Here is a 26,034-nt window from a genome sequence, read left to right as displayed (position 1 = left end):
TTCATCTTGAAGGTAAATATTAGACATCTTATAGAACAAGCTGGAGTAGAAGAGATGTTATGGGTATAGTGGACTGTTTCTTAAAATATCTTCATTTAATTCCCCTGTCTTATACCTATTTTCTTTCTTTCTTTCTTTCTTTCTTTCTTTCTTTCTTTCTTTCTTTCTTTCTTTCTTTCTTTCTTTCTTTCTTTTGAGGGAGGGGAAGGGAGGGAGAAAGAGAGGGAGAGAAATACTGATGCGAGAGGTAAACAGATTGGTTGCCTTTCATAGGCACCCCAGCTGGGACTGAACCCGCACCCAGACACGTGTCCTGACTGGGAATTGAACCTGCAACATTTCCGTTTGTGGGATGATACTTAAGCAAGCCACACCAGTCAGGGCATACCTCTTTTCTTAAGCTTGCCTTCCTCCCTACCTTTGACTCTAAATCTGGAGCTTCTCCATTCTCTCCTGGGCGGTCATCCTCCTGGCCAAAGCTCCCACCCTTGTAATTCTGTGCTGTGGCTCCCTCTACTCTGCTTCATCTGTCAAACCTCCTCCATCTACTTTCTTTCTTCTATTAACTGAGGCTCTCCTTTGCTTTTTCTTCATTATTATAGATTTCTACATTACAAAATTCAGTGGGGTTTGTGATGAAGAAATACGCATGCTTTTCTTTTTCTTAAAAACGTTATAGATACGCACTGCTGAATTATTTTCCAGCCAATTGATGCCCATTTACAATCAACTGTAATGCATGCTATTGTTCTCACAATTAACTCTTCAATACTGAGGACTTTTAATTTTCCAGTGACTAAATCTTGTATCAACTTACATATTTAATTTGTCCTTTACTTGAGTTATTTTACATAGCAAAACATAAACTCTGGTGGTTGTTTTTTATTAACAGTACCAAAGAAAACAAATCTTCTTTTTGGGAGAAATATATGAACTTGGATTCAAAGATTTTTATAATATATGTACAGCCATGTATGTGTTCAGATTTCAAAGTTTCTGTAAACCTTTTTTTTGTGTGTTTAGTTTTTACTTTTTAGTGGAAGCTTTATGTACTTATAAGTAGACTGAAAGAAGTACACAAAGAATTCAAATCTAACTGTAAGAATTGTATTAAACATAGAGTAGTTCTAAAATAATTACGTTAACTTATTGAGTTAAGATGGTTTCATAATGTCCTATACATACAATTTCAGTAAAGCATGTCATCCGATAATGATTAACTTAGTATTGTAGTTTTACCTAAGTATTGATAAACAAAGTATAATTTGTTGTTATAAAACTGTCTAAAATTCCTAATGTCTGTGTATTTAAAGCATGTTACCATTCTCTTAAAAGTACTTAAGTGAGTATGAGAGCATTTTATGATAACCAATAATAATATTTTGGTAGTTCTTTGATCATGGATCTCAGAATTCTTAAATATTCACAAAAGAAGACATGTCAATGAAAATTAAATATCTTACATATCTATTTTCCCATGAATTGGTTTTATAAATAAAAAACAATGAGATTAATGTAGTTTTTCTAGACAGCAGTATATTAAGAACTTCAAAAATATTCATGCCCTTATGAATGCAATAATTCTACTTCTAGGAAAATATGCCAAGGAAATAATCAGAGTTGCTCACAAAGATTTATATACAAGATATGTTCAGCACAGCATTGTTTGTAATAGCAAAGAAATGGAAACAATCTACAAGGACAATAGTTTGGTAATGATTAAAAGAAATATGGCAAATTCATAAATACAATTCAGCCATTAAAATCATTATTTTAAAGGCCACATAATGATATGAGGCTATGTTTATAATGTCATAAAGTTAATGTTTATGACATTAACTTATGTTTAATAAGTAAAAAAGAATACAAAACTTTACATACTATAATATGGTATTGGAAAAAATATAATATTTACATATATATCTGTGCATTTAAAAATTTCTGAAATAAAATTTAACAGTGGTTGTTTCTGGGAGGTAGGACTATTATTTTTCCTTAAATCTTACTGCATTTCAAATTTCTTCAATTAGTATAAATTTCTTTTAAAAACAGAAATACAAAATTTATAATTACCTTTAAAAAGCAGCATAGCAGCTTAACAAATTAATTAAACTATGCTTTTCTCCATATTTTGTCACTAATAATTCAATAGAGGACATGAAAAAGACTTGAGTGCCTATTACATCCAGTTCTAGGCACCAGAAATACAGTGGTGATCAAAGACAGATGTGGTCCCCACCTTACCAGAACTTGCAGTCCAATAGGAAGACATAGAAATCAAATCACCACACAAACAAATGTAGAATTCCAACTGTGATAGATGTTATGAAAGGAAAGTACATCATATTCTGAAATGTGCAATTAGCATCTTTACTTAGGGATAGCAAGAAAAAATTCCCCAAAGAAAAAGCACTTAGGCTCCCTTAAAATCACATGAACTTATCAGGGAAAGAGGGTGAAAGTACATCCTAAACTCACTTAAAATCACATGAACTGGATAGGCAAAAAGGGTGGAAAGTGCATCCCTGGCAGAGACAACAGTGGAGGCAGGAGGGAAGCACTGTGTGCCAGTTATCAAGTTACTGTCTCTCTTTACCCTACTTTGTGATACTGGAGCAGGACTCTGTAAACAATTCTCTCTTCTCAGTTCGCAGATGTTAGCTTTGTCAGCAGAGGGCAATACAGTGGTCTTGCAAGGTTATAAGGATGGGAACACACGTCTAGGTTTTGGTCCTTATTACTACTAGTATTCACCACAGGAACCAGTGGCCACTGTCATGCATGGTCCTTGCTTCAGCCCCAACTGTGGCAGTGGCTTTGAGCAGTTCCAGTCTCTCTAAACTCTCTGGCAGTGATGGGTCCCTTCTACAGAACAGCTCAGTCCATTCCCCCTCACCCCCCATAAGGCTTCATGTTTCTCTGATAGCCACCTACCTTCTTTTTTGAGGTCAAAATGTCAGTCTTGGACTGGGGGACACTCCTAGTCCTATTTCCCTTATTGTCAAATCTTCCTGGAGATAGTATCTACTTTCTTACCAAGTCTAGACCCCTTAGAGTCTTCACTTACCCCTTTTAGTAGTTAACTACCTCCTGCTATTTTAGTTAGCAGTTCTTTACATTACATTTCTCCCACTCAAATAATCAGTGTGGCTCTGTCTCCTGACATGAACCTGACTGATATGCATGGCCAGTGTGAGGGACTGAAAGGAGACTAGCATGGCTGGAGTAGAGAGAGTAAGAATGAGGAAGCCATAAAACGAGGCTGGAACAGAACACAGGGACCAGACTATAGTGGGCCAAGGTAAGACTTTCGGTTTTTATCTTAAGAGCTCATTTTTATTATGAAAAGATTACAGGATAGAGAATGATTTAGAGGGGAACAAGAATAAATGCTAGGAGATTAATGAGTGGACTGCTGTAGTAATGCAGGCAAGAGAGGATGGTGGTTTTGCAGGGAAGGTGGAAGGTAGACAGTGAGAAATGGATGGGGAGACCCAAGATGGCAGAGGAGTAAGTGGAAGCTACACTAACCTCCTCCTAGGACCAAACTGGAATTATAACTAAATTATAGAAAAATGATCCTGAATGACTACTTGAACACTAGCTGGAGAGAAGCCTTATAACCCTGGACAGTTGGAAGAAGCCACTTCACCACAACAAGACTGGCAGGGATACAGACTGGGAGTGCAGAGGAGGTGCAAGAGGGCTGGCTACGCTCCCATGGACGGCAGCTGAAGTTCTGGAGGGATATTTCAGTGGCCTGGGAGTTCCTCCTGAGAAGTGTGGGGTCTAAATTCCAGCACCAGAGCTGGGAAAGGAACCGAAACAACATAAGGCTGTGAAAAGCAGTGGGGTTTCTGTTTGTCAGGGAAAGATGCCTGGAGACTCTTAAAGGGCCAATGCACAAAATTCCATTTGCAGCCACTTACCCTGGGCTCTGGCAGAGGAAGGGCAGAGTGGATTAGAGATGCTTGAGGAGAGACTGGGGCTGGTGGCTCTGGAGAGAGAACTGAAGGAAAAGCCACCAGGACCCCTGTACTGAGTCATTCCCCATTCTGCAGGAGCGATCTTTCTCAGTCAGAGCAACCCCCTCCAAGTAGAATCAACCTGAAGGGAAGCAATTCCACCCACAGGAATTACTCTGCCCCACCCTGTGGTACTTAAGTCCTGCTGCTGAGGAGTACAGCTGGAAGACTTTCACTCTTTAACCCTACTGAAAGCCTATAGGCAGAGGTGGATGGCTGGGAGCTCTGAGACTTCAACTTTATCCAGCAAGGCTATCATTTAAAATTGAAAGAGAAATAAGGAGCTTCCCAGACAAGAAAAAGTTAAAGGAGTTTGTTAACACCAAACCAGTACTGCCACAAATGTTAAAAGGCTTGCTTTAAGACAAAGAAAAGGGGGAAGGTAAAACAAAACAAAACAAAAAACAGAGGAAAACAGTCTAACAACAAAATGGCACAAAGTAATTATCTATCAATAATCACCTTAAATGTAAATGGCTTAAATGCTCCAATCAAAAGATATGGGGTAGCTGAATGGATAAGAAAATAAAACCCATATATATGCTGTCTCTAAGAGACCCACCTCAGATCAAAAGATACACACAGGGTAAAAGTAAAGGGATGGAAAAAGATATTTCATGTAAATGGAAAGGAAAAAAAAAGCTGGGGTAGCAATACTTATATCCAACAAAACACATTTTAAAACCAAGGCTATAGTAAGAGACAAAGAAGGACACTATATAATGATAAAGGGAACAATCCAATAAGAGGATATAACCCTAGTAAACATGTATGCACCCAACATAGGAGCACCTAAATATGTAAAGCAAATCTTGATGGACATAAAGGGAGAGGTTGACAAAAATACAGTCATAGTTGGGGATATTAACATCCTTTTGACTTCAATGGATCTTCCAGACAGAAAATCAACAAGAAGACAGCGGCCTTAAACAACACACTAGATCAAATGGATTTAATTGATAACTTCAGAACATTTCACCCAAAAGCAGCAGAATATACATTCTTTTCAAGAGCACAAGGGACATTTTCTAGGATAAACCACATATTAGGACACAAAACAAGTCTCAATACATTTAAGAAGATTGAAATCACATCAAGCATCTTCTCTGACCACAGTGCAATGACACTAGAAATCAGTCACAAGAACACTGAAAACACACAAAGACATGGAAGCTAAATAGCATGTTATTAAACAATGAATGGGTCAACAACGAGGTCAAGAAAGAAAATAAAAGATACCTTCAACCAAATGAAAATGAGAACACAACAATCCAAAATCTGTGCGACACAGAGACAGCAATCCTAAGAGGGAAATTCATAGCATTTTCAAATGTCAAAAACCAAGAAAAACCTCATAAAAACAATCTAACTTTACACTTAAAGGAAGTTGAAAAAGAACAACAAACAAAGCCCAAAGTGAGTAGAAGGAAGGAAATAATAAAGATCAGAGCACAAATAAACAAAATAGAGTCTAAAAAATAATATAAAAGATCAATGAATCCAAGAGCTGGTTCTTTGAAAAGATAAACAAGATAGACAAACCTTTAACCAGACTCATAAAGAAAAAAAGAGAAAGGACCCAATAAATAAAATCAGAAATGAAAGAAGAGAAATAACAATTGACACCAAAGAAATACAAAGGATTGTAAGAAAATATTATGAACAACTATATGTCAACAAACTGGACAACCTGGATGAAATGGATAAATTCCTGCAAACATACAATCTTCCAAACTAAATCAGGAAGAATCAGAGAATCTGAATAGACATAGTACACCTAGTGAAATTGAAGCAATAATCAAAAAACTCCCAACAAACAAAAGCCCTGGACCAGATGGCTTCACAGGTCCATTTTACCAAACATTTTGAGAAAAACTAACACCTCTCCTTCTCAAACTATTTCTTAAAATTCAAGAGGAGGAAAGGCTCCCAAACTCATTTTATGAGGCCAGCATTATCCTAATTCCAAAACCAGATAAAGACACTACAAAGAAGGAAAATTATAGGTCAATATCCACAATGAACATAGATGCTAAAATCCTCAACAAAATGTCAGCAAACTGAATACAGCAATGCATCAAAAAGATCATATACCATGATCATGTGGGATTTATTCCAGGGATGCAAGGTTGGTACAATGTTCACAAATCAATAAATGTGATTCAGCACATAAACAAAATGAAGGATAACAACCACATGATCATTTCTATAGATGTAGAAAAACCATTTGAAAAAATCCAGCACCATTTATGATAAAAACTCGTAGCAAAATGGGATTAGTGGGGCCATACCTAAGCATAATAAAGACCATATATGACAAACCCACTGACAGCATCATACTCCATGGGCAAAAACTACAAGTGTTCCCCTTAAGATCAGGAACAAGACAGGGATGTCCACTTTCACCTCTCTTATTCACCATAGTACTGGAAGTCCTAGCCACAGCAATCAGACAAGAAGAAATAAAAGGCATCCAAATTGGAAAGGAAGAAGTAAAACTGTCTTTATTTGCAGATGACATGATACTGTACATAGAAAGCCCCAAAGGTTCCACCAAGAAGCTACTAGAACTGATAAATGAATTCAGCAGAGTAGCAGGATACAAAGTTAATATCCAGAAATCAGTTTCATTTTTATATGCCAATAAGGAACTGACAGAAAAGGAATTTTAAAAAACAATCCCATTCACAATTGCTTCAAAAGAATAAAAAACCCAGGAATGAATCTAACCAAGGATGAAAAAGACCTGTTCTCAGAAAATTATAAGACTATGAAGAAAGAAACTGAAGAAGATACAAATAAATGGAAGCACATACCGTGTTCATGGATAGGAAGAATTAACATAATTAAAATGTGCATCCTACCCAAAGCAATCAATAGATTCAATGCAATTCCTACCAAAATTCCAATGATGTATTTCACAGACCTAGAACAATTATTTCAAAAATGTATATGGAGCCACAAGAGGTCTCACATGCCAACAGCCATCCTGAGAAAGAAGAACAAAGTTGGGGGAATCATGCTACCTAATATCAAACTATACTATATGGTAATAGTAATCAAAACAGCATGGTACTGACATAAAAAGATGCATAAATCAATGAAGCAGAAAGAGAGCCCAGAAATAAACCCACACATCTATAGTCAATTAACATTCGACAAAGGAAGTAAGTGCATACAATGGGCTAAAGATAGTTTATTCAATAAATGGTTGGGAAAATTGGACAGATATGTGCGGAAAAATAAAACTAGACTGCCTTCTTACACTACACACAAGAATACATTCAAAATAGTTTAAAGACTTAAATCCTCGACCCCAAACCATAAAAATCGTAGAAGAAAGCATAGGCAGCAAAATCTCGGACATTGCTCGTAGCAATATTTTATTGGATATACCTCCCCAGGCAAGGGAAACAAAAGAAAAAAATATACAAATGTGACTATATCAAACTAAAAAGTTTTTGCACAGCAAAGGAAAAAAACATCAACAGGATGAAAAGGCAACCCACTGAATGGGAGAACATATTCACTGATACATCTGATAAGGGGTTAATATCCAAAATTTACAAAGAACTTCAAAACTCAACACCACATGCACACACACAAACAATTAAAAAATGGACAAAGGACCTTAATAGACATTTCTCCAAAGAGGACATACAGATGGCCAACAGACATATGAAAAGATGCTCAACGTCACTAATCATGAGAGAAATGCAAATTGAAACCCCAGTGAGATATCACCTCACACCAGTCAGAACAGCCATCATCACTGAATCCGGAAACAACAAGTGCTGGGGAGGATGTGGAGAAGAGAAAGCCCTATCTATTGCACTGTGGGTGAGGATGCAGACTGGTGCAGTCACTGTGGGAAACTATGTGGAGATACCTCAAAAAATTAAAAATGGATCTGCCTTTTGACCCAACATTCCCACTTCTGGGAATATATCTGAAGGAACCCAAAACACTAATTTGAAAGAACATAAGCACCCCTATGTTCATTGCAGCATTTTGTATAATCAACAAGATATGGAAGTAGCTCAGGTATACATCAGTAAATGAGTGGATAAAACGACTATGGGACATTTACACAATGGAAAAGTAAAAAACATTTTTATAGCTACTCGGCTGTAAAAAACAAGAAAGTTTTACCCTTTGTGACAGTATGGATGGACCTTAGCACATTATACTAAGTGAAATAAGTCAGGCAGAGAAAGACAAATACCGTATGATTTCACTCATATATGGAATCTAATGAACAAATTAAAGTAACAAGAAAAACAGATACAGACTCATAGACAGGATGACAGCTAAAGGGGGAGGGTGGGGGGAGGGATTGAGCAAAAAGGAAAAAGAGCTCAGGGACACGGATTAGCAGTGTGGTGACTGTAGGGAAGAGGGGGTATAAGAGGACTAAATGGTAATAAAAAATACAATAAAGAAATTATTTGAAAATTGGATGGATTCTAGGAATATTAGGAAATGAAAATCAATAGGACTTGGTGATTATGTGGAGTGAAAGAGAGGAAGATGTCATAATTGATGCCTATACTTTGACTTGCACGACTGGACAGATGGTACAGTAAGATCAGGAACACTAAAAGAAAAGTTAACTGGGGAGATCATGAGTTCGTTTTGGTCATGTTGAAGTGCTTTGAAATGTCAAAGTAAAAATCTCATGCAAGAGTCTGTAGTTCAGAGAGTAGCCTGGACTGGGAAGATGAGTTTGTGAGTCAGCTTACATTAAAGTTAGGGCATGGTTGAAATGATCCAAGAAGAGAGTATAGCTTTATATAAGGACTTGGAACCAACCAAGTCTTGATAAGCCTCAACAATTAACAGTCAGAAAGGTAATAATAACCCTCAAAGGAAACAAAGAAGCAATAAAGATGGAGAGGGAAATGAAGAGAGTGTCATGTCATAGAAACCAAAGGGAAAGAATAGAGTGGTTAAGGATAGAGCGGTCAATAGTGTTCAATGTTGCTAAAAAAAAAAAAAGGGAAAGTAAAAATTGAAAAATGTCTACAAGGGAGGCTTCTTACAGAAGGCTGTTTCATCTAGAAAATGTACCTTTTTCCATCCCCTTTGCTTCCTACCTCCTGCCTGGAAAAGCTGATGTGTTTATGGGCATTTCAGCAGCCAGAATGAACCATGAGACACTTTGCCTATGAAAGCCTACATTTTAGTCGGACAAAAAAAATGTATGGCATGTAGGTCCTTGATGACCATGTAAACAGCCAACCAGTTCTAAACTCCTCCCCCTGCACAAGAAAAATAAACACCTCTCTTTTTTCAAAAGAAAAATGTCTGCTGTATTCAATACATGGAGGCCAATAGTAAATTCAGTGGGAACAATTACTTTGGGGAGATGGGGCTGTTAGCCATAAGTGAGAGAGAGGGGAAGAAATGGAGAACAGTGAGTAAAGTCAAATCTCCTGAGATGTGAGAGAGTAGGGCCCAGGAGAGCTCTTTTCACAGTATAATTATTGTACACCTGGACTGCACGTTCACGTTCATCACTCTTCTATCACTACCTGACAGGGTAATTAACAGATAGTCAGAGGAAGCAATAACTTCGGAACAGACACCAAAACAGATAGGTTTATTCAGAGGAAATAACGTCAGCCACTTCTGCCTTTTCCTAACATCTTTATCAAATACAGATAAGACTTCATTATTTCATTCAAGTCCTATTAACTTACTTAGCTCAGAGGGCACAAAGCTGGTAACTTTCTAATTGAAAACAAATCTTTTAGTTTTGTTTATTGTCTTTCCAAGGTCTTATATGTCATTAATACCTCTATAAGTTTATTTACATTAAAAGCTAATAGATAATAAAGTCAATGAATTAAAGCTGTCAATGGCAGCAGGTAGGCATGTTAATTTGATTTGTTTTGCTAACTTAGTTCCTTGCAAAACAGGCTTAATTCTCACTGCATTTTGACAGAACCATTTAAATATTTGTTCAAAAAAAGTTTTGGAAGGACTTCTGTTGTTTGCAAGGAGTGCATTCCATTTAGTACAGCGTGTAACTGAAATCACCCTAACAAGTATGCGTGCGAAGTTAGGACGGTGTTCAGCTAGTAGAGATGAGTAGTGTGTTTTGGCTGTAGGGTTGCAGCCCAAGTAGGTTTTGAATGAGAATGAGATGGGAAGGGTCTCTGGACTTCAGTTCACCTAGGTGGCAGAAAATACCCAAGGGGTTTCCTATTTCATGTGCCCTCACGTCACTACGTCCTACGTCTGTCTCGTTCTGCTTCACCATACACAGGGAAAGGAAGCAGAGGTCTGAGTCATTGGAGATGCAACTGACGGCTTCTCCTGAGATTATCTGAACGGCTCAGACACAGTGCTGTTGGAAGCCGAGGATGAGACTAAACAACTATACACAAGAGTTAACACCCAGTATGCAGACGCTAGAACAATAATTAAGGAGTGACAATGATAATATGTTATGTACTTAAAAAAATAAACTTTTGAAATGCATTTTTATATAACAGTACTTAATGTTGGCTGTATACATTAATAAACGATTCTACCTTTAATTAAAAAAATACTAAAATAAAATCTATGGTTATATGTCTACAGGAGCTTCAGCTACAGTCCTTAATTAAGGTTTAAATAAAACATCGACTGTTCACACCACCAAGACCTGGTGTGACAGATCCTGAATTAAGGTATTTGTGCCTCAATGTAAACGTCTCCTCCTCATTCACTCCCATGGCATTGCGGCCTTTTCTGAAGTTGCCGCACACAACCCCCAACCCCTGCCTCCGTCTCTTCCCTACTTGCTGCTTTCACCACATTTATTATAATCTATAATTACCATGGTAATTTAGTTGATTCTAGTTTATCATATACCTTTTTTCCCCCATCCCCCAAAAGAACGTAAACGTCATGAGGGAAAAAACTGTTGACTTGTTTCCTTCCTCTAGAAAAATCCCTGTCACATGTTGGATGTCTTAAAATACTGACTACATAGCTAAAGAAATGATTTGGGGGATTACGGTGCGCCAGACGCTGTGCTAATCTCTTTATGTATCTCACTTACAGCTCCCACAATCTGGTGAAGTGGAGTTACATTTTGTAGGTTAGGACAGCAAGACACAGCGTGGTTAACTGATCCAGGGTCACACACCTAGTAAGTGAGGAGGCCAAGCTTTGAATCCAAACACATCTAACGCTAAAGCCCTGGCTCTTAGCTGCAATATTATATTGTTTCCATTTGAGAGCTGGCACTATTGCAATCCTGGAAAACACACACTTGGCTTTGTGATTCAAGTTCTAGGTGACTTTCTTTCTTCTTTTTGATTTTTCCTAATCCTCTGGTCCAATACAGGGCTGAGAGAAGCCGGGGAGAGAATCTTGAAGCAAGGGACACCAGCATTAAAAAACCTGCTTGGGATTCTGTAGGGAACCTCATGCCATAAAAATACTGTGAAAGAGTCTGGCGGGGTGCTTTTTTTTTTTTCCTTTGTTTACAAGAAGCACACATAAGGGACAAGCAGAACACATTCTTAAATAACAGAAAGCAGCTCTGTGCAGGCATCAGGCCGACACACAGAATCCCGTTGCCAAGGGAAAATAACGGGGCTGCTCCTGTTCAATGATATAGGTCAGACAGTGAATTGCAGTTTGTGGACGTCAGCAAACACAGCACGGCAGCTTCTGTGTGAAACAAGTAACAGGCAACAGAAGAGCTGGCTTCCTAGGATGCTTTACAAGACGGGGAGACATAATGGAAGGCTGGTGGGGACAGCAAGAGGAGCTGGAGACAAGGAAAGCCCTGCCCCAAAGTTTACCTCCAGGGAGCCACTTGGTGGCCCACAATTCTGCTCCTTTCCTATTCAATGGGAATTGTGTCCAGTGGGAGAAAGACACCACAGGAATCTGAATTATTATTGTTCTGGCCTACAAGGTGATAAGTACCTATACATTTTGGCAATCTGAGCCTTAAGAAAAATAGAGCAGGAGGAACATTTGGGAAAATTGGACCCAAAGGTCATAACGTGCTTTAAACGTTCAGATGGGGCCTTAGAAATAAAAATGATCCTTGGTGTTACTTTTGGTAAGAATAAATCTTGAGCTACTCTTTGTCCAACTTTGTACTTGGATGTAGGATGGTCTCGATTGGATTATGTAAAAGATCTCATTTGAGCTGTTATTAAAAATGCTGAAATCCAGAAAAAACTACTCCAAGGCTTAAAGAAGTAATTTTGTACTAAGTTTAAATCAAACTCCCAAACTTCTAAGCTACATGCTGCCGTGCATCAGTGTCCCACTCGAGAGTGCTATATTTACGCCTGAAATGATGATGCTTTGGGTGGTTATTTTTCACGTAGGAAGTCACACTAACACCCCCTGAACCGCCTGCATATATCTTAAAGCTAACTTTTCCCTTCCCAGAAGACGATTCTGTATAGAACTTTAAAAAAGAGAGATCTTGAATGTCAAGGTGTTATAAAAAGATAAAACACGCGTTGCACATGTTCACAGCCTGCTGCCCAGCGGAGCACTCAGGGCAGGTTTTCTTGAGCCGGTTTCATTAACGGAAAGCTTGATAAGTGCTTACCACTAGCAGGCTGGAGATTTCTTTTAGGCTTATACTTTGAACCCACTCAAGTACAGAATGTCATTATATAGCTTTGTTATGATTATTTTTCCCTAGTTTTTCTTTCTTTTTTATTATTTATTTATTCTTTAATTGAATTTATTGGGGTGACATTGGTTAATAAAATTGCATAGATTTCAGGTGTACATTTCTATAATACATCCTCCGTATATTGTAATGTGTGTTCACCACTCCAAGTCAAGTCCCCTTCCATCACCACTTACTGTGTGAGGCATGGATGGATCTGGAGACTATTATGCTGAGTAAAATAAGCCAGTCAGAGAAAGACAAGTACCATATGATTTCACTTATATGTGCAATCTAATGAGCAAAATAAACTAACAAAACAGAAACAGAATCACAGATACAGAGAACAGACTGACAGCTGTCAGATTGGGGTGTGCTGGGTGAAAAAAGTAAAGGGATTAAGCTAAAAAAATAACCTCAGACACAGACAAGAGTCTGGTGATTACGAGAGGGAAAGGGAGGGGGGGGAGGTAGAAGAGGGCAAAGGGGGTATAAATGGTAATGGAAGGAGACTTGACTTGGGGTGGTGAACACACAATATGATTTCTCAATTACACATTATTTATGAGTTAGGAAGCCCATGGCTTTAGCAGTAACTGTCTAATGCACGTGTAAAAATACATGGATTTGGGCCAGAGTTATGCAAAGTAAGTAGTGTTACTCCAAGGGTGTGTTAAGGACCTTCTCAGCTCCTTAACTTGGGGGGCCTCGGTTTCCTGAGCTATAAAATGAGGGGATGGGATTAAAGGATCACCCCCATCCTTTCTGGTTCCAGCAGTCTACAGAAATGGGGGGCAGGATGTCCAAGACCTAATACCCACATGTGAAATATCAGTTAAGAGATCTCTGGATTGCCAACAGGTTGAGCAAGCATTTTAAAGTCATCTGACAGTTTTGGCATCAACTTCCCGATAACCTCCATGATTTTGGGGAAGAAAAACCTAACTGTTTGCAAACTCATTTTAAAATGCATGGCCCTAGCTGGTGTAGCTCAGTGTATTGAGTGTGGGCTGTGAACCAAAGGGTCACCATTTCGATTCCCAGTCAGGGCACATGCCCGGGTTGCAGGCCAGGTCCCCCGTAGGGGGCGAGTGAGAGGCAACCATACATTGATATTTTTCTCCCTCTCTTTCTCCTTCCCTTCCCCTCTCTCTAAAAATAAATAAATAAAACCTTTAAAATAAAATAAAACAAAATGCATGATCTTAATACATGGGTTGCTAATGAAGTTCATGGTCAACTATGAGTCCTTTCCTTTTGCAAAAACATCTAGTAACCTTCCATTACCATCACTTATTCTTTAACAGAAAAATTTACATGAAGCCTAGATCTGTAATGAACCAATAACATTAAAAAATAATGCTGCCACACCCCAATGCCTTTGTGCCAAACTTACAAAATTGGAGGGATTTGGGGATGGCTCCTTGCGCATGAGAGAATTCTTCCCAGGAAGTTTCAGGGTAGGGTTGGTAAAAGCACCCTGGACAGAAAACTCCTCTAGTTGGTACTTAGTTTTCAGGGCAGCTACCCCTGGGAAGTCAAGCTCTTCAATATTGCATTTGCTTTAAAGTCATAGACTTGATAGAGTTACTGAAATTGTTTTAGGGAGAAGGTATAAATTATCAGTAAATGAACAAATATATGTGCTAGGCTTTTAGTCTATGATTGATATCAAAACAGCAACTTGAGTAATTAGATTTCAAAAGTAATTCATGTGAAAGCAATAACAAGCAAAGTTGGGAATCTGCCATTTGATTATTTAATTTCTTTCTCCTGTCCCAACTATAAATCAAAACATTCTCAAAATAGTAGGCATCATAAAAACCGAATTAAAAAAATTCCTGTAAAATCCAGCTTCTAAATGGCAGCAGGTTAGTTTTGTTGTTTGCTTGTTTGGTTTTAAGAAATCATTGAGCAGTAAGGATTACCTGAATTACAGCACTATTAACAGAGCTGTTAGTTAATGTGTTTATGGAAGAAAATTAGTGCTTTGCGATCCATCTGCAAACCTACTAGTGTGTTTTATAGTGTGTCAATTATTTAGTGCCACCTCACTGCATCCCAGGTGTGGTACACATCACCATGTGATTTTATATTTTGCACCTGTCTCTTCTGGAAGACTGAACTCTGCCTAGGTAGGGTCCCTGTCTTATTCATCTTTGGTTTATCAGAGGGTAGCACTGCCTCATATATAGCAGGTGGGTGTTGAGTGAAATTCTCCCTACTGTTTTCTAACACTCCAAGTCCTCTCTACCCCCTCAAGTCTTTCGGTCCTTCAGTACCCATGCTCCCTGACATCTCCCTGCATCACCCAGGCGGATGTGGCACTTCTCTTCCCCAAACCATAAACTCACAACCTCCCCTTTAAGGATATCGGAATGTGATTCCCTCAGGGTCTCAACCACAGCAAATCCTTCTCTAAATCTACTGTGGCTTCTAACGCACTTCTTCGCATGTAAGAGGAGATTAAAAAGTTGCTGATTCAATAAACTTAGGATTTTATACAGTGGTTCTCATGGAGGGATTTACCATCGCTTTGGAGGCATTTTGAAAACGGATGGGGCATTTTAAAAATGTATCAGAATGCTGTGGGTGGGAGGGGAGGGGAGATCGTAGATGACTTACAATCACAGAAATCCCACACAACAAAGAGTTGCCCAGTGCCCAGAAATTTCTCATGTCCTTCTGGACACTTTACACACAAACCCAAGGTATTTTTTTGGTTTTCCTATGGTTTTCTAGGATTTACTTGGATCTCTAGGATTCAGCTGCTGTGCAGATTAAGAAAAGATTGTACTTTACAGTGTTCAGAACTTTACCAAGAGTATTTCACCATTAGAAAATCACATGGCCAACCACACCAGCTGTCTCAGTATTTGAGTTGACAGCCAGCACCCCTGGGTCACTCTGCTTTTACAGCTTCCATGTCTACACACAAATACAGTTATTTAGCCCTTAATTCACATTGCAAATATAAAGAAACAGTGCCCACAATATCCAGCGTAGCTCACTTCTTTTAAGTGCAAAGTGATTCACTACAAGTGGGTTTCACATTTGGCCATTTTATTAAGCCTTCTATATATTAGTTGTTTCAGATTTCTTATATTTCTTACTTTATTGGAATTCTGTTGCTAGGTAGATTATATTATCTATGAATTTTATTTTAGGATTTATTGTAAAAATGGAGCTTTGGGTCAGATAGTACTGAGGACCACTGATCTAGTACATTCTAGTAGTTTCCTTATTTTACAGACAGGAAATGGAAGTCATAGAGTTGATTAAGAATTAGCCTTTGTAGCCCTGGCTGGTGTGGCTCAGTGGATTGAGTACTGGATTGATTCCCAATCAGGGCACATGCCTGGGCTGCAGGCTGGGTCCCCAGTGCAGGGTGGGGGCAAGGGTGCCTGAGAGGCAACCACACATTGATGTTTCTCTCCCTAACTTCCCCTCTCTCTAAAAATAAATCAATTAAATCTTTAAAAAAAGAGAAAAGAATTAAAAAAAGGACTAGTCTCTGTAGATTCATTAATATATAGCTGTAGCCCAAATAATTAACATTCCAGATTCTAACACCCTAGAAGATTATGTTCTGTCACATAGTATAAAATACTATCTTTTAAAAATATTTCCTTTTGTCACCATTTACCCTCCCTTATCCCAGCAAAGGTGTTTAGAAAGAAAATTTCTTTAAACTTGGAATTTCTATTCTCCTAATGATCCTAATACAGACTAGAACTGTGTTTTTAAGAAAAAAAATAATCCTTTGACTCCGTGCAGGACTAGACTGAGCATTTATCCTCGCCCCGTTACATCCCTCCCTTCCCCACCCTCCTGCAGGAAGACTGTTTGAATCCGTGTGCACTGAAGAACAGTGCTTCCCTTCCAACAGTATCGACTGCAGCAGTGACTGAGCCAGCAGGTTCTCTTTGCATCCTTTTCTTCTATGTCTTCCTAAGCAACCATACTGAACAGTTACTGACCTGTGACCCCACGGAGAGCCTTTGAAGGTTCCTCGAGTGTTGAGACACCTTTCTCACGAGGGATAAGGCCCGGTTTTTCGCTGGCAGAATCAGTGGACGAGCTGTCCTTCTCGCAGCCATTTACGTGGCCATTCTGTATCTGTGGCGGCGGTGGCTGCAGGGGCCCTGCTTCAGGCCTCTCCGCCTTGTCTTTAGCATCTTTGTTGCCTTGATGCTGCTTGGACTTGCTTCTTTTTCTCTTATTGTTCTAGAATGACAGACAAATGAGAAGATAATATTACTCAGCTCCGACCCTTGAAATATAAGATGAACCCGAGAGACCAAAATAAGACGTTTTATATAAGATATCATATACATAAATGTGTGTGTATATATATATAAAATAGATGTTATATAAAAAATAGGGTGTGGCAAAAGTAAGTTTACAGTTGTGAGTATGCAAAACACAGACTTTATTCTTGTGTTATTATTTACTAAATATAAATAGCTTCCTGGCTCTTCTAATAGAATAAGTGAAACACCTACACCCTTTTCTTTTGTTTTATCATATTTTTTTTGAGCTACTATCAAATATCTTTCTTTTTTGTTAATTGTTCAGTTACAGTTGTCCTGTCTTTTCCCCCATTGTTCTCCCCAACCCCATCCCCTCCACTCCAACAATCAATCCCCCCTACCATGGTCCACGCCCATGAGTCCTCCATTCGTGTTCTTTTGCTTGCCCCTTCCCCTTCTCCCGTTTCCCCCCTCCCCACCCAAACAAAGAATCAACAAGGACTTCGTGGCACTGAACAACTCGCTAGGTCAAACAGGCGTAACTGCTAATATAGAACTCATATCTTTATTAACCACTCAATTTAATGTAAGTAAATATTTCCTTTCTTACAATAAGTCGTATAAACTTTTCCTTCATAAACATAGTAAACAAAAAGGTTCCTCTAAAAGGAAAAAATAGCAAGGAATGGCTTCAATCCTGACATATTATTTGAGCACAATGATGCACCACAGGGGTGGCAACACAGTGAAATCCTGCGATCATGCCCCACAAGAGCTAGAATTCAGCTACTGCAGCCCCGGAGAAACAGCTCTGCTTTGGTAAAGAGGAGATGAGGGTGGGGGAGGCAAGGAGGACACCAAGGCTATGGTCCTCTGTGGAGAAGGGGAGATGGAGGGAAGGACTGACAGGAAAAAGGCAGGCAAATCCTTGCAAAAAGAGGATGTAAAAGGCAGGTCCCCCAGAGTCCACACTGGGTCTATAAAACAGGCACCAAACAACTGGGAGAGCCCAGGCACAGGACGCAGAATCACTGCCATGAATACTTATGCTGCAGCAGATAACTGCTACAAAATAATGCCCAACTGACCTGGGTCCACTAGGTTTGGACTGTGCTGCAGGACCCCTGGACCTCTTGGCTGCCAGGTGAACAGCATTACAAGACTGCTCTGCCCTGCATTTCAGACAACTAACATTTTTTAGACCTGAGTTATTACAATATGACAGAATTTTACTGTTTCTCTCCTGAAATGTCATAATGGTCAATATACATAACAATTCAGAGGAAATTAAGGTGTTGTTCCAAATTATCATGCATGCTTTATTGATTTTGATTTTGTACCCAGGGGATATTCAGTGTTCTTAACATCCAGTACGGTACAGGCCTCAGCCACTCAGAACAGACGCTGACCCATCAGGACACACCCTGTCCGCGGGCTGCATCAGTGGGCCCCGGCTGAACACCAGCCAGGCTTTGTTCTTCAACGCGTTTGGAAAAGAAATAAAAAGAAAAAGCTTTCTCTTCTGAATTCTCCTCCCTCCTCCCTTCCTTTCCCTTTGAAACCCTGACCGTGCCCCTGAGTAACTGCTCCTCCAGAAAAGGGAGAGAAGGACACTCCCTGGGTGACGGGAAAGGCCAGCGGCCCCCATTCCCACACAAGCCCCATGTCTGCTGGGCTGGGGAGACCACTTTCCCACTGAACCCCTAAGAGGGAGACCCAGTAATGAGTTGGGTCTGCAGCTGCTGTCTGCTCCTTTTTTCCCATCAGAGACATTTTTCCATGTGAGTGTAAATACTGCCTTTCAATCGCTTGTGAATCATCAGCATCTCACACAAAAGCCTGGGAAGCTATGATTAAAGATAAGCAGAGATTGTCAAAGATGGTGGCACACAAAGACTAGGAAAAAAATCTCATAATTCTTCCTATTCTACATGAAACTAGAAAGAGAAAAAGGGGAAAAGAATAATTCCAGTGACCTCGGGATTTTATGGAAGTACAATAATAATAATAATAATAATACTTGTTTGTTTTGTTTAAAACCTGTTTGGCAGGCCAGTGATCTTCCCTCACGGAGAAGGATAGACCGGTGTCTCATATCCTGGGATACCCAGATCGCAAGCCCTGCTGGCAAAAAGTGGCGAAGGGCAGGGCAGCGGCTTGGACAAGAGCAGACTTTTTGTGAAAGGCATGAAGGTTCCAGGCCGAGAACAAGGAGGGAGGTGCGCCTCACAGGGGCTACTGAGTACATTTGCAAGATCAGGAAGGCGCGTGCTGGACACAGAGGGCCAGAGTGTGCACGTGTACACCTCACATGTGTCCTGAAGTCACTCTTGGTGACTAGACAAGGAAGCAAAATAATTTGAAAGGGGCAGATTAACATCTTCCCTCTGTTTTTAAGAAGGAGTCTGCCACGGTTCTCAAGAAAGAAAAATAGGTCTCTTACTATGATTTGAAAGTGTTTTCTTTTTTCTCTTCTTTTATTAAAAAAAAATCTAGCTTAGAACTCAACAAAAAAGTATCTCAGCACAGCTTTGGACAGATTCTTTCAGTTGGAAAAACATGTGAAAATATATTTAGAACTTTTTCAAGTATCTTTAAAACACTCCCTAATTTTTCCCTTTGTGCTTCAGGATATGTTCAGGCAAGTTAACGACTTGAATCCTTTGAATTCTCAAGCGAGGCTCCCCTTAACACTTAAAAAGAAAAACTCGGGGACTTCTGAAGCATACCTGGTGGTTAAAAACACTGAAGAGAAAAACAAGGCATTAGTAGGGAGGGTGGCTGGTAATTGGAGAGCCATGAATTTGGAAGCTTTCTGGGTGTATATACTAACATATTTGGGAGACGCATAAAATTGGCAGCTTTGTTAAAATGGTAACAACCATAAAAGTTTTGACTGAAGGTGTTACTAATTTACAGTCCACATGAATCTTACCTTCTTTTTCCCCGTCATGTTCCATTCTTTCAGAACTTGAATTGCACTGCCTGGACAGAGACAGAGGATCTTTAACGTGTGTTCACACAATAAAACCCCACACAGAATTCATCTCAGTCTTTCCATCTTGGTAGCAATTTTTTCTTGGCGTTTTCATTTGTTTTGATACATCCTACCTTAATAAAAATGCCAGTCTCATGTTTTATTTCCAGATTTTCATTTAATTCACTGCATGATCTTGGTTTTATCAAAATATTAAGCCCTACTACACGAAGCTTACTTTTTTATCATTATGTTGTCTTAGAGAAAATGAAATATATCTTGAGAATTTTCTGATAGCTTTATTGCCATAAATAGAATTAAAATTGTTCTGTTTGATATATGAGTCAAAATACCTATAATCTTCTTGACGAAACATGGGATTTTGAGTGTGTTTTGCATATGAATCATAGCTTTTTACTAGCCATTCCTGCTCTTCTTTCTGCCTCCCCTCATTATAAGGAGAACAGATTATCTGATGCTAGTTCTGCCCTCATCACTGGATAGGGAAGGGATGTGGTCTTTTCAAGGCATCTACTTTGAAACAAAAGGAGTTCATCAAATGACAACTGAGTCCCAGGATCTGTCAATGCCATTCACACCCAAATGTGGAACTACACTGACTCTGAGGAAAAGCCTAACGTGGTGATAACGTTGCACAACATTTTCAGAGAAGTGTGTTACCATTGGTCAGCTACAGGGAAAGTTTCTACCTCTTCTAACAAACTTCTTCCACTCATTCCAGCTGTGCTGGGGGTGATTTCAACAATAACTTATTGATAATGAATGCATCAGGTTTTTTTTTCATATAAACAGGTACTTCTAAAGGAATAGCTTTTAAATATATTCTTTTAACAACAGAAGCATTCTTATACAATCTCATTATACTGATAGTTCTCTACTATGAGTGTGTTGGCCCAATAAAGATAAACTGCAGCCTGGTCTTTATAACAAATTTCATATTAGTAGGGTCCCCATATTCAGTCTACCGTCCCTGTTGGATAAGCAGAGGCCATACTGCTTTGACCATAATTTAGACAGGCTAATTATTCCTATCTATTCAAAGTTTCCAATTCAATGCTCCTCTTAGGCTTTTTGAGTTATATGTACTTGAAATAATAAGACTGTGCTTAAAAGTAAGCTCTAATTCAGACTTTTTATTAACTGGTCTGATCTTTCTGTAATTTTCCCAGAGACTTAATGCTTCACAGTATTTTCCTTTAGAAGAACTTTAGGAAGTCACTTTCATTAGGTTTCTTGGTAAGTCATGCCGGCAGCTAATAATCACTAGGGTAGTCCTTACTTACAGCTAAAGTTCAGTTTCCTACAGAAAATTTAGGTGTAAGAAAGTGTCAAAATAATGTCCTTTTTAATCAGAGGAAGGAGATGGAGTTGCTTCCTGCTTTCAATTGCAATATTCAATTATTCTTCTGGTTTTCATATCTTGATATAAATTCTACTGTAATTTTTAAAATTGAACTTTTGGAGGGTAATTCCGAAGAAGAAATTCCCATGTTTACAGAGAATTTTGAGACTGTTATTGTTACATTTTAATTATACTGAAACTGCTTGGGGTTTTTTAGGCCACTTGGAAATAGTGCTTTCAACATGCCACGTAAGTGATTCCTAACAAATATTTTTGATTCTCAGTGCTTTTTTAAGCAAGTTGTCTGATTGGCCCCCAACCAAAATGACAAGAGGTTTCTCAGAGATCAATGAGTTCTTCTTCTTTTTTTAAAAAAATTAGACCTCAACACTGACTAGGTGAACATTTTGAGGAGGACAAGCAAGGGGCTCTATTTAAATACAAATGGATTTGATGACAGTGTATCAGCTACTGAGCATCTGTGCATTTCATCAGAATCACTTTGTAATAAAAACTTTCATTGCGGGGGGCCTGAATCCAAGTGAGGGTGGGGAGGGATGGGAATACTAACCTTTCCCTTTCCTACAGCTCTTTTTCCATGTGAGTGATATTGGCAAGTGAAACCCGAAAAGAGATTATCTAGCCAGGATGTGCATAGTTCCAAAATTCCCTTCTTGAGACAAATTGCGCCGAATGCTGCAAAGTCAGATTAATATTGCCCTCTCTACTATTTGTTCTTTAATGACTGAAGATTCTGTACCTGCTACTCCATGGATCAGGGAAAAGCGGAGAGGCTATGCACTATGGGTCTGCTTGCAGGTCTGTTTTAAATGATAATCATTTTTCAATTCAATTAGGACCCTAAACCTTGACTGTAGACCTCAGAATGTGAACATGCTGCCTGGTTTCGAGACCTTGCCGAAAATGCAATTACACTTGGAGAGACTTGGGAAGATTATTCTACTCCTAGGAAAATCAGTCAGTCAGTGTCCTTAACAAGTGTGAATAGGACACTATTGAGAAATGTGCCTGTAAGTCTTCCCTGACCTTATTTGTCAGATTGTATTCAGCTGGTCCATGTTTACAAAACAGAAACTAATACCAGGACAAAATACATTATGATAACCAAGGACAGGTGTGAGATCTTTGTTCATAAATAAAACTTAATTTTATTAGGAGAAGAGAATTACCTCATAGTTTATAGGAAAGCTAAAGCAGTGAAGGGAAACATTTATAGGATAAAAACATTCTGAGACTTGAGCTTCTATATCATTGGCAATGGGCTGTCTGAAAAAAAAATTTTTTAAAGCAAAAAGGTTCTAGAAGTAGACAAGATGAGCTGCTATTATAATTAGTTAGGCAAACTCAAAATCATAAAGTAAAGATTTAAAGAATAAACCAGTCTTCTCAATTAGGAATAAGGCACATCACCCGCCACTCACAAGGGCGCCATCAAATGAAGCACACGTTTAACAACGAGTCTGAATGATTGGTAGACAATGGAATTAGCAACATTATAATCGGAATCATTTAGAAAATATTTAGAAAATATCTATAGTGTTTTTTTAATGATAAAAAACTCTAAACTGTTTTCTTATTGAGTATGTATATATGTTTTTTAAAAGATGTATATTTTAATGAGAAAATATTAGTAATGAATTGGTATTCAACACCTTTAAAAAAACACACAGAAATGCATGGAATATTTAGTTCAACATCTTCAGCTTCAGGGGACATGTACACTTACCATCCACAAAGGCCTGCACTGCTTTGTCTACATTAAAGTCAAACTGCTGGAGCACTAGGACTATTTCATTATTGCTTTTGTTGGGAACAACTGTCCGAACGGCATAGATCTGTAAAAGAAAAGAGAGTGAGAAGTAAAAACTTTAAATATTTTCCACCCGTGAACTTCTCACTGGATAGAATTGTAACTGTTAGAAAGACTTTGAGAAGACAACTAATCTACCTTCTTGCTGTCGAGCAGGCTCAAGGCATTTCAGACCAGTAAAAATTCATCCTCCTTCATCCTTGCAATCACCTTGATTGCTACCCACCTTATGGTGTAGGCATTTCTTACAAAGATCCCCTTGTTAGGACTGTAGTAGCAAATGTGAAAAGCCAACTCCACTTCAGCCATTTACCCTCCCCCAAGACTCCAGATGCACACAAGATACTTTTCAGTGAGGACACAGATGTTTTCTGTCTCAGGCTCTCTTCCCCACTGGCTCAGGGGGTATCTTTGGAAAACATGCAGAAATAGCCTCATGCTTCAGCTTCTCTTATCTGCACAGTGGAAACAGTCGTCTCGAGGTTCATACAAGTAGGCTGTGAAACTCCATTAATGTTTATAGAGGTATAAAAATGTGGGGCATTGTATTTTTGAAATGGCAGTCTGAGCCATAATACAGCAAACATTCCCAAACACACTTCTGCAAACCAAACATTTAAAATATAGTAAACACATACATGAGAGCTAAGAATTTCAGTAGACTAGGCTGACATTCAATTTTTAATGACCTATATGTATTTATTAGTCAAATTTAGCATGTATTCTTTCATCTGGCCTAATAGATTCAATTGATCTTTATCTCACAGAACTTGCAATTACTATAGGATGCTCATTCTACTTTAGCAAACCTGGCTCACCCAGCTTTCTATCAAGGGGACTCCTGCAGCTGCTACCGGCAAACACGAGAGCACTGCGTGGTGCACAGGCAACGATGACCGCGAAAGCACCGCACAGTCTTCACATGTCCGCACCAATGGTGATTTACGGCCAGCTGAGTTTGAGAGACACCTGCAGTTTACATAACCAGATTCCTGGCATGTGGATTGTGTGGGTAAGATTGTGTAATGTGACTTGATCGACTAGAACATTTAATAAAGCAGTAGAGCCTCTTGCCTAATTATGTTAGAAAATAGGTAGCTTTCTCCATATAGAACTGTTATATATAAGAATAGTTAGATTATAACAAGAAAACAGTACAAATTATGGGAATATGACTTGTAGAGATTCTGCCAATATAGATCAGAAAGCTGGTTTTCAATCGTAACACTTAAAAATGCTACTATGTGGGTTTTACTGAGGACTCTAACACAAAATACGTATTTGTACGTATGTGACTCAAGATTCCTCCAATTTTTCCTATTCCCACATTTTTATGGTTTTTAGTTTTTCTAACCTCCATATTAAAAAACAGTAACTTCTTCAAATCTAAGTTCTTTCTCACCTTTTCTCTTTTCTCTCTTTAAAAATCCATTCAGTGAATACTTTTTGAATGCTTAATGTGTGACAAGGCACCAAAGTTCCTAGCAGTTCAGACTAGAGAGAAATGTACATGTTGATCAAATGATCACAGAAATATATACTTATACATTGTGATAAAAACTATAAAATCACATGACAGGGAGACGTGCCTCTATACAGGTATGCTGTATCGGCAGTGAGAAGAGATGAATGGGAGGTGAGGGGAAAGTATTTTAAGCAGAGGGACCAGCATGAATGAAGAGTAAGGCACAGATGAAGAGAGAGTGGCTGCAAGCAAGGAGGGAGGCAGAGGGTGAGGCTTCTGGGGTGGAAGATGAGGTCGGAGATGCGCAGGGACCAGGACATGAAAGGCCTACAAGGCTATGCGAAGGATTTAGGTCTTGTGAGCATCCTTCAGTGGCCCTTGTGTTAAGTTGTCCTCTATTATTCATTGATTGTGCTAAAGAGATAGCTTCCCCTCTCTCTCCACATATACAAACACCCACACTTGTAGATACAGATACAGAAATTTACCTATATACCATTGTGTAAGTTAAGGTGTTGACTTGATACACTTACATATTGCAAAACAATTTACCACCATTGCATTAGCCAACATCTGCATTCAACCCATAATCACCATTTTTTGTGTGTGTGGTGAGAACATTTAAGATCTACTCTCGACAACTTTCAAGTAGACGATAGAGTATTATTTGCTACAATCACCATACTGTACATTATCCCGAGAACCTGTTCAATCTTGTAACTGGAAGTTTGCACCCCTTGACCAGTATCATCCCGTTTCTCTCTCTCTTTTTAAAAGAAGCCAAGACGTGAAGAAAAACAAGAACAAAAACACCTGCATTCAACCCAGGAAAGTCATCGACAGTGTGCGTCCGACAATGAGCACGACGGCGCGGTGTGTACAGTGCACTGCAGTTATGTGTTAACATTACACGATGCCCTTCCGATGTCGCTCTTTTAAATAAAGTTCTAACATTCACGCCGATTACTGTCATTAGTACCATACCAGCCACGTCCTTCCAAGTAAGTATCATACTTAGTTATTAGTTACATTAACATGGGTTTGAGTCCAAGTACAAGGGTCACTTGTACTTGGATTTTTCTAAATAAATAATGCAAATGTATTTTTTCTTCCATTTGATTTTCTTAATAACATTTTCTCTTCTCTAGCTTACTGTATTACAAGATTACAGAACATAATACATGTAACATACATAAATGTGTTAACTGTTGATGTGATTGGCTTCTGGTCAATTGTAGGCTGTTAGTAGTTAAGTTTTGGGGAGTCAAAAGTTACGCTTGAATTTTTGACTATGCCCATAAACCCCTGCATTATTCATGGTCAACTGTAGTTACATTAGACAGGAGTTTTCAATCCACATACACAGTTGTGTGATCAGCAAAGACCCACACTTATGGAATAAACATAAATGAACTGTTCTTTTTCCAGTGCCTCCTGGGCCAAACATAATATATTGTACCACATTAAGAAAAAACAGTAAAA

General features: G+C 38.8%; 1 protein-coding gene across 11 annotated transcripts in view; it reads right to left on the bottom strand.

The window, feature by feature from the left end:
* The window catches only part of SPATS2L (spermatogenesis associated serine rich 2 like), a 158,545-nt gene that overhangs the window by 38,767 nt on the left and 93,744 nt on the right, over positions 1-26,034 (bottom strand). For 10 of the 11 annotated variants that reach the window (XM_053918926.2, XM_053918922.2, XM_024563720.4 and 7 more), the window contains 3 exons: positions 23,004-23,112; positions 19,852-19,901; positions 16,644-16,890 (listed from right to left, as the gene is read on the bottom strand). In XM_053918926.2, the coding sequence (XP_053774901.1) occupies positions 16,644-16,890; positions 19,852-19,901; positions 23,004-23,112 (406 nt within the window). Of the gene's footprint in view, positions 1-16,643; positions 16,891-19,851; positions 19,902-23,003; positions 23,113-23,905; positions 24,023-26,034 lie in introns of those variants that run through there. The other variant, XM_045198153.2, reaches the window with a different exon arrangement.

The sequence above is a fragment of the Desmodus rotundus genome, chromosome 2 (assembly GCF_022682495.2).
Source record: "Desmodus rotundus isolate HL8 chromosome 2, HLdesRot8A.1, whole genome shotgun sequence".
NCBI classification, from domain to species: domain Eukaryota; kingdom Metazoa; phylum Chordata; class Mammalia; order Chiroptera; family Phyllostomidae; genus Desmodus; species Desmodus rotundus.
Note: the sequence above shows the minus strand (reverse complement) of the source record. Positions and strands in the feature narration are given on the sequence as shown.